This window comes from Protopterus annectens, chromosome 16.part0 (genome assembly GCF_019279795.1).
Source record: "Protopterus annectens isolate FY-2018-M chromosome 16.part0, PAN1.0, whole genome shotgun sequence".
Lineage (NCBI taxonomy): Eukaryota > Metazoa > Chordata > Ceratodontiformes > Protopteridae > Protopterus > Protopterus annectens.
The window spans coordinates 865,161,193-865,176,507 of record NC_056750.1 but is presented as its reverse complement, the minus strand read 5'-3'; the positions used below and the strand labels follow the sequence as shown (position 1 = coordinate 865,176,507).

Genomic DNA, 15,315 nt, shown 5'->3' with positions numbered 1-15,315 from the left:
TGTATAGATACCATCAGTAAAGCTAGAGGTAATGGCAAACTAGTCGTCTCCTTAATCCTAGACTTCTCATAGTACTAACACTGCACCTATAACCTGTATGTAGTACTAACACTGCACCTATAACCTATATAGATACCATCAGTAAAGCTAGAGGTAATGACAAACTAGTCGTCTCCTTAATCCTAGACCTCATAGTACTAACACTGCACCTATAACCTGTATAGATACCATCAGTAAAGCTAGAGATAATGACAAACTTGTTGTCTCCTTATTTCTAGACTTGTCAAAAACGTTTGACACAGTTTGTCACAGCAAATTTCTACTTCAGATGTCCTTGTTCGATCTCTCTCAGCCCATCCTTCCATGGTTCATTTTTATGTTTAATATTTTATGCCTTTTAGACTTTTAGTTTGAGATACTGTATTTGTATCCGGAATCAGCTGAGGTCTTTCATCATCAGGACGTGGAGGGGTTAGAGGTACCTCCTACATAGCTGCAGAAGCCGGTGTGGTAGGAACAGCTTGTGTCAAGGTTTGTGTTGGTGCTATTCATCTTGCTACAGGTAGAATTTACGGTTATGTAGCATGATTATTCAAACTCTGGCAAGCCCCACAGTGGTGACCAGAGAAAATTATCATGGCAGGAGTTTTGCCATGTGCCTGAGGGCTTTGTATTATAATTCTAAGACTAGTAATTATCAGTTTTGGGATTACGAGAAAAAAATATATAAAAATACAGAAAAGTGAATGTAGATAATTGCTTTTGTCCTTTAAAGTTTTTTTTTCTGGGGGGGGGGTGTCTTCCTGTATCCCCAGTGTGGGGGGGGGGGCTGCAACCTTACATCATTGATGTTCAGGTTGCCATACTTTGGAGAAAAAAGAATAGTCCGAGTCCGCAGAGATCTTGGACTGGATGTGTGTCCACATTTTCCCTCATTCAGTCTTCTCTTCAAAAATGACCAAAACCAAAAGAAAAGGGGAAAAACAACTCCAAACCAACAATGATGAACAAAAAAGGTTTTGCTGGAAAACACGCTCCACAGCCCACGATAAAACACAGCTCTTTATTCCATGGAAACGCTCAAGAGTCGAATAGATTTAGGTCCTTTCACTGACCTCAAGGGGGAAGAAAATAAACCTTTAAACGTTACTTTAAAAAAGGTACCAACTTGAAGGATCTATTTGAGATGAGGAGTATTACATCTAGGGGCAAGAGATTTGGTACCTATTGATGTGGGGCATGCTCCCAGTGTAAGTATATAGCTAATGTTGACCAAGTGTATGTTAAATCTAGGACTAGGACTGTTAAAAGCACTTATAGTAATTGTAATACTAGTGGTTTAGTTTATTTAGCGATATGTGACGTTTGTAGCGCCTTTTATGTACGGAAGACAGAACGACATTTGAAATGGTGCATATATGAGCATTTTTATGGTATAAGCCGAAGTAATGACAAGAATGCCCTATACAAACATTCACAAAATTCTGCCCAAGCAAACTTTTTATTTTTTGTGTTGGAAGTTGTTCATTTTGATGCCGGGAGGGGCTCTTGGGGAAACCCGTTTGGAATATCGGGAATTGTACTGGTAGGTTTTTTTGGATGCTGGGAGGTATCCTGGCCTGAATGAGAGTATTACCCTGGCACCATTATTGAAGTTAAGGGCAACTAAACTTTAAAACTTTTTAGAGTTTTCATTTCCAATTTTAACCACTAGAGGGTAGCATTGTATTAGAAATATTGAATGAAATAATTTTATATATTTTGTACATGTTTAGATATTTTTTTATATATGTGTATGTATTTTTTTATAATATTTATATAGTGTGTTTGTAAGGTATAAATATTTTAATGTTGAGTATTTAAAGTTAGGTGTTTTTTAACATATATATATATATATATATATATATATATATATATATATATATATATATATATTTTTTTTTTTTTTTTTTTTATTGTAGCAAATGTATTGAGGACTTAAAAGGTGCTTCTGTTTATTTCTTAGGCTTCATTAATTGACATCAAGATTAAGTTGGTTGATTTTTAAACATTTTTGTGTATTTAACTATCTGTATTAAGTGAATGGTGTTATCTGATGAAGTCTTGATGGACGAAAACGTATTTGAAATCATCAGTGTTTATATCAATGTGTTACTGAGTGTTTCCGTGGAATAAAGACCTGTTTTATCATGGGCTGTGGAGTGTGTTTTCCAGCAACACCTTCTCTTCAAGAACCTGCATTAATGAGTTTCAGAATTAAAACTGGTTACCGTGGTAAAGAAATTTCTTGTTTGTTTACATGACATGGTACTGGCATATCTGAGGACGGTGAGTGGAGAAGCTTTTTGGAGCATGTAAGAGAATATACAGATGTAAAAGAAATGTACAGGTTTGTTGGGACTTTCCGATAATAAAGCATATAACTTCAACTTACTTGTGTAATTCCCGTACAGACCTGACGAACCCAGAAGCCAGTCTGTCTCCTCGTAGTGACAGCCCAGTACCCGTTGTTTCTGTGCCAGGCACAAAACCACCTGCTGGAGACCAGGAGATAACAATCGATCCAGATCTTGAGAGGAAACTTCTAGAACACTTGTCGGATCTCACCCTCTCATTTCCTACTGATGCCGTTTCAGTCCAGAATGCCATATCAACGGTATGTTCTGTGCAGAATTTTTATATTATTGTGTATTTCAGTCTTTTCTGTGTTTATTCTGATCTGCTTGCCCTTGTGTGTTTTTCACGGTTTTCACTATTGTGGGTCTCTTGTTTGATTACTTCATTTTTATTCTTGAGCTGTGATTGATGGTGTTTTTGGGTAATCCAGCAGTGATGGATCTTTTTACTTTGGTGACAAGAGGTGTGGCATGTTTCCGAGCAATATTCATGTTGACTCCTTACTGGTGACACTGTGTCTTCTAAATGGCTTCATGTCTCCTTGCACAACCAGCACCCCTGCAGCGAAAGCTGCATTCTACTGCTGAATTCCCTTCACCCACCCAACACCCTCCAATGCCCTCATAGTCATTTAATCCATCCACTACACTGTAAACCTGGCTTGTCCTTGTTGTTTGTTGAAGAATTGTTGACACAAATGGAAAGGTGTTGTACATGTATAACACATTTGCATATGTATGAACATGGTTGCATTGGGTTATTTTATTAATACTGTTAAGTTCTGTCTTATTTATAATGTGAGTATATGAAAATGCTAGTATTAGAAAGCACAAACCAGTACTACAGTACTACTGTTCCAGTATGGCTACCCCTCCCTTGTCAGATTCCAGTCCTTTTTCTAACCCCTGTAAATGTGAAATATACCGAGGCTGAGGCAGTCAGTAAAAGACAAAGGATCTTTGGAACTTTTAAAGGAGTTGTGAGCCAGAAACACTTGGTTTGTCACTGACAAAAAAATAATTCCAGACACTTTGGATACATCTGTGCAACTAGGCAGGTTCACTAGAGGATTTTACTTGTGTACCCAGACTTGTGGTTGTTGTTCAGAAGGCAAGATTTCCAAATTCTATTGTCCCCTTAAACCCTTTTACCTCTCATACCCTCTTGTAGCTTTATGGTGATAATGGACCTAAAAGGTGCTTATCTTCATACTCTGATCTGTAAGGAAGTTGGCCAGTTTGTAAGACTTTCTGTATCTGGCTTGCATCATCACATCTCTGTCTTACCCTTTGGTCTGTCCTCTGTGCCATGTGCATCTACAGAGTACCTGGCTTCAGGGATTGCTGTCTGCAGTTCAAGGCAGTCGCATCTTTCCATATTTGCAGACTGTTTTTCCAGTTGCCAGGATGGATTTTAAATTAACTTCTAGAAATAACCTCTCATCTTTTCCCACTCGCTCGTTTTTCAGGGATGTCGTCTAGATTCATCCATAGGAAGATCATTTCTTCCACTGGACTAGGTATAATAAGTACAAAGAAATCTTCCTGGACTTGTTTAGTCAGTTTTGGGCTTCTTCCAAGGAATTTCTCTGGATTCTGTTTTTTTTTTTTTTTTTTTTTTTTTTTTTTATGGCTTCCATGAATCTATGGCTTGCAGTCTCATGATTCCCTTAGCCAGACTTCACATGAAAGAATTTGGTACTACCTCCGGTCATTCTTGACTCTGTATCAATACCTCTTATCTTTTCAGATTATAGTTCTGAGGATTGTCAGAAGGAAGTTACTCTGATGGGCTGACCAGCTCTCTCAGTCCAGGAGTCCTCTTCTTCCATCAGCCACCCTCCATCTGTCACAATAGATGATTTGGACTTTGGAAAGCAGTTTCAAAAGGAGCGAAAATGCAAGGTTTATGAAAGTCCAAAGGCAGACAAAAGCACCTAAATATGCAAGTGATGTTGGCAGTTATCAGTGCCTTAAAAGCCTTAAGTCCTCTCTGGTTCCCACAACCTCAGACAACGCCACATTGATGTACATCAGATCTGGTACCCAATTTTTTTTTATTTTTTTTTTTATATATCATCTTTGCAGACAACTTGGCAAAATGACTCTTTAGGCTTATTACATTCTGTCAGAGTAAACAGTGCAGCAGACAAGCTGAACAACAACACTGGGGCAGACATTTAGAAATGGAATTTGTAGTTGGGCTCTTCCAGGAATTGATCCAGCTGTGGGCAACACCTCAAATAAATCATTTGCCTCCTTTCAAAACAGGCATGTTAAAGAAATTCTTCTCATTAATTTCTTACAAACACATCTTGAAGATGCATACTGTTTCATTACCTTTGACGAGAATGTTCATGTATGCCTTCCACTGATACTCTGGATTCTTTTAGAAATCCAGAAGGACTTGTCAGAGATTCTGGTGTTTTCTCCCTTTTGGGCCAGACAGTAGTAGTTCTCCCTTCTTCTGAAACTGGTCAAAGAGAATTAATGCAAGCCTCCCCAGAGATTGACTTTACTGACACAAGACTGGATATTTCATACACTCTAACCTGACCACTTGAATTGCCTGCCAGAGTAATGAGATTTTTATACCATTTAGGCACTTTATAAAGATGTGCATTAATAGGAACTGGAAACAAACCTGCTCCTGATTTCCTTGTTGGTGCCATGCCAAGGACCACCACTCTTTCGAGGACCAGATGCCTCTGGTTCTTTGTTTCTGTGAACTGTTTGGCTTCTCTTATTCATTTATCAAGGTTCATTTTTCATCCCTTCTCAGCAGTTTTTGAAAGGGGTTTTGCTCATCCGTTCGCCTCCAACAAAAGTGTTTCCTTGGGATCTTAATTTGTTTGCCTGATTTGAAGACCCTAACGTGCACAAGACTCATTGTTTTGACATCTGCAAGGAGAGTATTCCGGTTAGGGTTGACTTCACCATAACAGCTTCTATCTCATTTTGAGAACTACTCCTTTTATGCCTAAAGTGATTTCAACTTTTATTTTAAGCTCTGCTGTTAATCTGTCAGTATTTTTCCAGAACATAAAACAAGGTAGAAAGAATTGTACATACCTTGGATGCCCATTGTATTCTTTCCATAACATTAAACCAACTGGATTTTTTCCATGTCCAGAACAGGCCTTGCTAAGACCATTGCCTAGGGCCTTTTGGATGCTTGAATTCTTTCCTCCTCCTTGAATGCTCATAAGCTAAGGTAATATACTTGTATAGCTTAGGTTACTTCAACATTGATTTAAATGTTGAACTTAGCACAGTTGTGTCAGTAAGTTTAGCATAACAGTACATGTTCTAATAAATCATTGTCGCAGAAACCAAACTATCCCCTCCCTCCAGCTCTCTTACGTGTGTGTGTGTGTGTGTGTGTGTGTGTGTGTGTGTGTGTATCTCTCTCTCTTTATATATAGATAAATATAGCGATATGCATAGATTTATATAGCTATATATATATATATATATACGTGTGTGTGTGTGTGTGTGTGTGTGTGTGTGTGTGTGTGTGTATATATATATATATATATATATATATGTAGATAGATATAAAGATATATAGATATAGCTCTATAGATATATAGATCTATAGATCTCTCTCTATTACACACACACACACACACATATATATATATATATATATATATATATAATCTATATATAGCTCGCTCTCTCTCTCTCTCTATATATATATATATATATATATATATATATATATATATATATATTTATTTTATTTTATTTGCATTTGTTAACTGGGCTAGTCTAGCTGGATATATTTCCATTTTCAGTAGAGGCCCGAGGAGAAAAGCTGCAATATAAGCACAACATAATATACAAACAATATGTATACAGTATGCTAAACAGTGTCAGACGATGTACGACAAATCGATAAACCATATAATGCATAGGTAAATAACAGTACAATAGGTAGTTTTAAGAATACTATTTACAGCGGAGTCCTTTCAGGGACATGCAGCAGAGTTTAGGAAGAAGAGAGACAGAGAGAGGTGTGAAGTAAAGAATCAAAGGATTAGTCAGGCATAACCAGTGGATCTTCAGGGGGTTTTTGAGGTCTTTTTCAAAAAGAGGCAGAGAGGGAAGTAAGGTAAGTTATATACGTAAAAGGTTCCAGTATTTACCTACAGTGTTAGAGAACAAGGAATCACCTGCTTTGTTGTTGGACTTTGTTATGGTGGCTAGAAATTTGTTAGAGGAGCGTAGTGAGTTAAGGTTTTTGTAGGGGATGATGAGGTTAGAGAGTATAGGAGTGGTGTTAGTTTGGTAAAATAGCTTGTAGGCAGTGTTGAGTTGTGTAAATAACAGAAGATTTTGTAGTTCTAGCCAGCCTAGTTGCAGTAGATTCAGACAGTGGTGGGTTGTAAAGGGATTGCCAGTAGCAAATCGGGCAATACTATTGTAGGATTTAGTTAGTTTGCTAAGGTTATTTTTTTTAGGTTAGTGTAAATGGGTGAGGCATAAAGAAGAGTTGAAATTAAGTGAGTGTGAGCAATTTTGGTTCTTGCTGATGGTGTTAGGAAGGGTTTAATTCTGTATAAGGAGGGTTTAATTCTGTATAAGGAGCCAAGTTTTTTGTTTACAGATTTTATAGTGTTGTTTATATGGCTGTCAAGTTAAGGTTATTATCAATAGTAATTCTTAGCAGTTTAGTGGTGGAGTCTGGGGATATGAGGGTACCGTTGTTGGAACTAACTGAGAAGTCTATTGGGGAGGACTTAACTGGTAGGTACAAAGAGTAGGAGCTTTTTTTTGGCATTTAGAAGGAGGCAATGCTTTAAAAACCAAGTCTCAATTATGTTGAATACCTTCTGAGTTGAAGAATGTAGTTGTGAGGGGGAGTTAGTCAACAATATGATTGTTGAATCATCTGCATATTGTATACAGGTGGATTGAGGAATTGCTACATGCAGGTCATTAATGAATAATGAAAAAGGGAGAGGTCCTAGAATAGAGCCCTGAGGGACTCCAATGGTGACTGGCAGGAGGGATGATAGGTTCTGATCCCAAAGAACTGCCTGTTGCCTATTGCTAAGGTAGGACTTGAACCATTGGATAGCCAGAGTATCAAGGGAAAGGGACTCTACAATGTTAATCAGAAGGGTGTGGTTAACTACGTCAAAAGCTTTTGAGAGATAGATAAAGAGTGCAGATGAGAGGCTATTACTGTTGCAATTTCTATTGATGGAATCTGTAAAGGATAAGAGGGCGGTAGTTGTGCTATGAAATGGCCTAAAGCCATGTTGGCAATTAGCGAGAATGTCATGTTGAGTTAAGTGGTCTAAAAGCTGATGGTGAATACATTTCAACATAATTTTTGCTAGGGGAGATAAAAGGGCTACAGGCCGATAGTTAGAATAATCTTTGGAGTTACCACCTTTATGTAGGGGTATAATATGAGAGATTTTCCAGATTTCTAGGATGGACCCCTCTGTAATGGTTTTATTAATAAGGATGGATATTGGGTATGCAATAACTTTGGCTGCTTTTTGCAGGTATTCAGGTAGTCAGCAGAAGGAGTGCAAGGCTTAAGTTTTTGGATGAATTTGAGGATGAGAGTTGTAGGGATGGGTTGTAATTTAAATGTTGGACTGGTGGTATGATGTTTTGAGTTATCTGGGTTTAGTTGACTGGCAAGTGACTATGGTCTCACTGAAGAAATTATTGAAAGCATTAACAGTTTGGAGGGAGGTATTATGATTGGACCCTAGTGGGGTTGGTGTATGAGAGTGGCCTTGGGAGTAAGAGTCTATTGATTCCTGACCAGAATTTCTGTGAGTTGTTTTGATGGATTTCCTGTAAATTACAGTAGTAGCTGTTTTTGTCAGTAAGTATGGCCTTTTTTTGTAGTATTTCTTGAAAAAATATTTTGAGCTCTCTGCTTACTGCTTGGTGTGATGGATTTGAGGTGTTCTTAAGACACTCAGTCTTGCTGGCTGGATTCTGCTAAAATTCAAAGTCTGGTTATATTTGCATTCACAGTCTGTTGCATACAGAAACTTGCAGAATATACACTGATGAGAGAATATACTTTGCAGCATCAACTTTAGAGAGCAGTAACAAATAACTTTTTATAATAAACCAAACGGAACCACGTTGCAGCTTAAAAGTACTGTTCCAACTTTACTTCTCATATAGTACAGATGATGTGAGAGATATAACATTTACCTTAGGACAAACGAGTCCCTACCATACCTCTAACATAACTGGATTTATACAGCTCTTTATATACAGTTTTAGTCCTGTAGAAACAATACTAAGCTTCCTTGTTTAACAATGTCTTGTAAGAGACCAGCTTTTCTGACAGTGTGAATATCCTGTAACAGTGTCCTGATGTTCATGCAGAAAAACATATTTTTGAGGAAACACATTGTTCTGTATTCTATTTGGATCTGTGTATAAAAACATATGTTCTTGTGCCAATGCTGATAAGCATATCCTGTTTTTTATGCAGAAAAACATATTTTTGAGAAAACACATTGTCAGAGATCAGCTTTTCTGACAGTGTGAACATCCTGTATTTTATTTGGATCTTTGTATAAAAACATCTGTTCTTGTGCCATATCCCGTTTTTCAGTCTGTAAGGGAAAAATGTCCATTCTTTAAAAGCAGATTTTGTATTTTTGCTCTTGCATACATCCTGTTTTTAAGTCTGTAAGGGAAAAATGTCCATTCAGCAGATTCCTTTTCCAAGCCATGGTCATTTAGTATGACTGCTGATCACATATTACTAAACTCTGTTTCTGCATTTAAGCAAGCTTTTTCTTTCAGCATATTTACAACATAATTAATTTAATAAAATCTAACAATTCCCTCTGTTTTTAAACATACTCAAAACTTTTATATAGAAAACACATTAAGAAACAAACCTATAGTCTTCTTTTGATACAAGTCAAAATGCAATTTTACATAGTTAATACAATGATATTAAGTATTACTACAAAAACTGAATGTATTTAACAACTTTTTCTTTTGCAGACCATTCTGTGAAAATATTTGATCAGTTATGAGCTGTGCCTGCTTTAGTTTAACTTGATCAATTTATTCTTTTGCAATCATAGAATTTCATTTATGACTTAGAACTGTTTCATTAACTCTTTGCAACTGTTGAATTAACTATAAGAGACAGTAACCATGTGCTACTGCAAGCATTTTTACACTACTGAAAACATACAGTTTCAATGTCATTTTAACCATAACATTGTGGTCATGTCTTTGAACTGCCCATTAACATCTTGGTAAAGTACTGAACTGGGCTTAGATAATAAATATTTGAAAGCAGTTATTTTACTGGGGTAAAACCAGTGATATTACAACTTGACAAATTACTTTTGAACTTATTACGATGTATCCTGTACAGTATGTATTTACACAGACTGTTTGCTATGTATGCATTTTAATCTAGTAGGTACCCTGGACACATTGTTTTCTTTAAATATGTTTTTTCACACATATTCATTACTAGACATTAATTTCATTTGTACTGAATTTTTCTGCATTTGTACATACAAAGACTATCATTTGTACTGAATTCTTCTGCATTTGTACATACAATGACTATAAAGTACATTTAGTCTAATCTTACAAATTTAATAACATTAATATTGAGCAAAATCTTGGAAAATGTTTATGTCTCTCTAGAAATATCTAGTGGAACTGGCACCAAATGCATATGTCATGTTATTTTAAACTACATACTCAGCAATTAAAAATATTCATGCTTTTTTATACCAACATTGTTTTGCTAAAAACATATTAAAAATAGTGACCAATCTTGCTATTAGAAACATTTATGCATTTTGCATATCTTTATTCTCTCTTGTATAGCTTTAATAAAGCAATTTTAAATCATCTCTTGTTTTTTAACCATCTCTTGTATAGCTTTACAGTTTAACAGGTTGTAAATACAATTTAATTCTAAACAATACAATAATAACCATTATGATAGCTACTAACAACTTGTAAAATATCTTATTCTGTCAGGTTTAATCCAGTTTACCAGTATTTTTCATACACTAATACCTGTTTTTCCCTCTCCCTAAAAGAGTATTGTCAAGAAGGAATGAGATATTTTTTTCCTGTAGCTTTATTTTAGACCCTTGTTGTTTATTTTTTCTGTAGCTTTATTTCAGACCCTTGTTGTTTATTTTTTCTGTTGCTTTATTTCAGACCCTTGTTGTTTATTTTTTCTGTAGCTTTATTTCAGACCCTTGTTGTTTATTTTTTCTGTAACTTTATTTCAGACCCTTGTTGTTTATTTTTTCTGTAGCTTTATTTCAGACCCTTGTTTATTTTTTCTGTAGCTTTATTGCAGACCCTTGTGCAGTACTGCCCATACAGTCAGTGTAAAACTGAGAAAGTGCCCCTCCCTCTTATACAGTCAGTGTAAAACTGAGAAAGTACCCCTCCCCCTGTAGTACTTCAGCACAGTTTACCTGCCCTATGCTGTGAGAATAGAATGTATGTCAGCCCAACACTTTGGTTATACATGTATTTTATTAGGTTACTAAATAAAGCTTTCACTGTATATTACCTCTAGTAGGTATTTACACCCTCCTGCACAATTGATTTGAACTGTATATATACTATAGCCCATTTGCTGGCTGTTCTTGATGCAACTGAGTTTTTTTTGTCCTTTTAACATTTACTTGCAAACAGATTATAAGTGACATCTATGCACAATTGTGACATTTTATTACAATTACCAAATAGTGTTGCCTGTAAATATTTTAACAATTATGTTTTAATAACAATGATGCTTTAGAAAAACTCAAGCTACTTATCTGGCAATCAGTCTTGTTGTTTATCTTATCTTTCCAGCATTTCCTGTAACTTTTCATTCAGTCTAGGAAGGTCTGAGCTCACATTTCATACTCTGTAAACTATAGTTAATTCTTTTGGCATTTTTCCTTTAATGTGATTGTGATTTGCATAACTATGCATTTATACTACATTACAATTAGCTTACATGGATTTCAGTATTATTTATTTATTTATTTCACTATTTAATTGTCCTGTCATTAATTTTACAAAAACTGTTTGAATAATACCATCTGTGATTTTCTTTTTTAAAATTCAGAACTTTAACTGTTTGGTGTTACTATATAATTATAAAAAATTGTAAAAAACAAAATAGATATTAGTTTAACCAACACATTTATATTTATATTATTTATATTTGCTGTTGTCTGCCTGTTATTCTTGTGTATTGTAACAGATGTACTCTATATGAAAAGAACATACATGCATGTCTGTTTTGTATCTATGTATCTTTATACAAGCATGTCAGTCTTGTGACTTTAAATCTTTATTCTTATTAACCATTTTTATTTAATTTTATGCACTATAACTGTTTTGTTTACCTTTTGACTGTGCTAAGAATGGCATTCATATGCTTTACTTTACTGTAGTACTGATAGATGTCTTGCTTTAACTGAATGAAAGTAAAACATTTAAGAATGATTTGTCCAGACATCAGATCCTACCATCCTACCATGTATGTTTAACCATTTTCAAAACATAAACATATTATAAAATATATTTCTTTTGCACAGATTAGCTGTGTATGCAGGAAGTTCCCAGTCTCTGTCAGTTCAGCTAATTTATTTCCTTCATCCTGCAACTTCTGTTGAATTTCCTTATAGTCTGCTTGATATGTCTCAGGAGCCTGTTCTGCTGAATCTGAAACTCCTAAGCACTTTTGAAAAGATGTATGTATAACTTGTCTAAGCTTCCTGAACTCATTGTGTCTGTCTTTTAGAAGTTTACTACATTTCTTTGTAACAAAATGTACTAGGGGTTCTATCAGTAACTGATTTGACTCACATGTGGTGACAGGAAATAACTGTGCAACATCGGAATGTAATGGAAACACTTTACGCTTAGTTAATTCTTTATGATGAACAGATCTGTCTTTACAGTCTATTTTTTTAGCAATATGATGCAATATTATTTTATGGCATAATACACAAAATGCAGTTTTTGTTGAAGCACACAATAAACATTTGTCATATTTCACATGGTTTTCTTTGAGATACCAGTCAAATATTGTAATACATTTGCATAATGCCTTACTATCAACCTGCCCTAATGAGATTTTACATTTACTAATATGCTGTGTATACCAACATTGCAATTTTTTACATTTGCTTCAATTATGCATGAAAATATCCATACTGTCTAATCTAATATCCAGACGGTCTAATATGCAAACTGTCGAATAGCAACCATACTAAAAAATGTGACGTAGAAAAAAGTCTTACCAGTGAGCAAGAAAACAGGTGATCAGGCTGTTGTTGCAGATGGCTGGAAATTTTTCAAAGTCACTTGAGAAGCTGGGAAAGCACAACAGGCAGTGAACTATTGGGCTAGTGGATATCCCCCTTTTCTTAGCGAAGTTATGGCACTGCGACTGGAACTTCAGTCTCACTCCGAATGTAGACGTCTAAAAAACTTTACTACTGCAAGCTGCATAAACTGGAATACTTCTGTTTAGGATTTACACATACGTACAAATGTTAGTTACTGCAATTTGACTGAAGTGACCCTCTGCAGGGCTTACCATCACTCCTCCTGTGTTTGAATGCAGATTGTAGGTTCAAATGCAGGCTAGCTTGCCATTGAAAAAATTACATGGATCTAGTCACTCAGCTGCCTCGCCATTGAAAAAATTATATTGAGCTCACTCTGCTTACTGCTTGGTGTGATGGATTTCAGGTGTTCTTAAGACACTCAGTCTTGCTGGCTGGATTCTGCTAAAATTCAAAGTCTGGTTATATTTGCATTCACAGTCTGTTGCATACAGAAACTTGCAGAATATTCACTGATGAGAGAATATACTTTGCAGCATCAACTTTAGAGAGCAGTAACAAATAACTTTTTATAATAAACCAAACTGAACCACGTTGCAGCTTAAAAGTACTGTTCCAACTTTACTTCTCATATAGTACAGATGATGTGAGAGATATAACATTTACCTTAGGACAAACGAGTCCCTACCATACCTCTAACATAACTGGATTTATACAGCTCTTTATATACAGTTTTAGTCCTGTAGAAACAATACTAAGCTTCCTTGTTTAACAATGTCTTGTAAGAGACCAGCTTTTCTGACAGTGTGAATATTCTGTAACAGTGTCCTGATGTTCATGCAGAAAAACATATTTTTGAGGAAACACATTGTTCTGTATTCTATTTGGATCTGTGTATAAAAACATATGTTCTTGTGCCAATGCTGATAAGCATATCCTGTGTTTTATGCAGAAAAACATATTTTTGAGAAAACACATTGTCAGAGATCAGCTTTTCTGACAGTGTGAACATCCTGTATTTTATTTGGATCTTTGTATAAAAACATCTGTTCTTGTATAAAAACATCTGTTCTTGTGCCATATCCTGTTTTTCAGTCTGTAAGGGAAAAATGTCCATTCAGCAGATTCCTTTTCCAAGCCATGGTCATTTAGTATGACTGCTGATCACATATTACTAAACTCTGTTTCTGCATTTAAGCAAGCTTTTTCTTTCAGCATATTTACAACATAATTAATTTAATAAAATCTAACATTTCTAAGCTGCCTGAAGTTTTGTTGGTCAGAGAGAGTTTTGGTAGCTTTCCATTTAGCCCATGATTTGTTTCTAAGTAACATTTTTTGTCTGGTTTCCTTAAAAAGCCAGGGGGCTGGTTTTCTTTCTGATGGAATGTTTAGGAGCATGCCTATCGCGGATACTTAAGAATTTGGAGTTGAAGTATTTAGCAGTTTCAGCAAGTGGAAGGGATTTTAAAGCATTCCAGTCACAGTCAGTTCATTTTGAAATAATACTTGGTTAAAGTGTTTGTTGGTCCGTGATACCCTATAGGTGGGGGGGTTAGTAATATCATTTTTTGCCTTAAAATGCAGGTCAACGAGTGATCACTTACATCATCAGGCAGAGTTCCTGTCTTATAAGCTTGTTTATGATTATTAGTAAGAATCAAATCTAAGGTGGTTTATTTTTATTTGGTTTGTTGATTCTGTTTGTAGAGGTAATTATTTGACTAAAGCCATGAAGATTAATATGGGGTTTGACTAAAGCCATGAAGATTAATATGGGAAGTGGGATGTTAAGCATTGACAGTTTCCAGTCGGTGTGGGAGTCTCCTAGTGTTATTGTTTCTTGTGGGTAAGTAGAGGATACCCAGCTAAGGATACCCTCGATAGTGTTGGTATTGTTACCAGGAGGAAGAGAGATACAGATGTTATATAATGGGTTGATTTGAAATTGGGAGACAAGGATTTCAGCATTGTTTTCCTGCAATGGGTTATAAGGTAAAGAGGTGGTGTGTAGTCCATCTTTATATAAGATTGCTACTCCCCCACCTTTACGTTTAGTACGGTCTTGTCTCACTATATTATATCCTAGGGGAATGATTTTGTTGTCTTTAGTATGAGGTTTTAACCAAGTTTCTGTGAGGCAGAGGATGTCAAAGGAGTAAATATCTAGCAGGGCATGGAGGCTGGCTATTTTGTTATTAATACTTTGGATGTTAAGATGTCCTATTAGGAGAGAATTGGGGGGTTTGGAGTGGATATCAAGGGCTGTGGAATTGGGGCTGGTAGTTTTGTCTATGCAGACATTGTGTGGGCCTAGATTAGGGTGGATGTCACCATCTTTCAAGGAGGGATTTTTTAGTCTTGGATTAGGGTTGTAGGTATGGCGTATTAGATATTTTACTTTACTGTGAGTTTTTTGTATTTAGTATGTGAGAGTCTGTGGTATTTGGCTCGCAGGTAGCTTGGGTTGGAAGTGATATTTATTAGAGTATGTGTGTAGATAAGGGTAAGTATAGCGCCTTGTTTTGGAGAGTAATTAAATTAGTAAAAGGCTGTTTTTTCAAAGAAGGTGTTAGTGAGGG

The 15,315-nt window shown here is 35.7% G+C and overlaps 1 protein-coding gene across 2 annotated transcripts in view; it reads left to right on the top strand.

Moving 5' to 3' along the window:
• The window catches only part of METTL3 (methyltransferase 3, N6-adenosine-methyltransferase complex catalytic subunit), a 1,113,102-nt gene that overhangs the window by 22,078 nt on the left and 1,075,709 nt on the right, over nucleotides 1–15,315 (top strand). For both annotated transcript variants that reach the window (XM_044058241.1, XM_044058240.1), the window contains exon 2: nucleotides 2,454–2,656. In XM_044058241.1, the coding sequence (XP_043914176.1) occupies nucleotides 2,454–2,656 (203 nt within the window). The remainder of the gene's footprint in view (nucleotides 1–2,453; nucleotides 2,657–15,315) is intronic.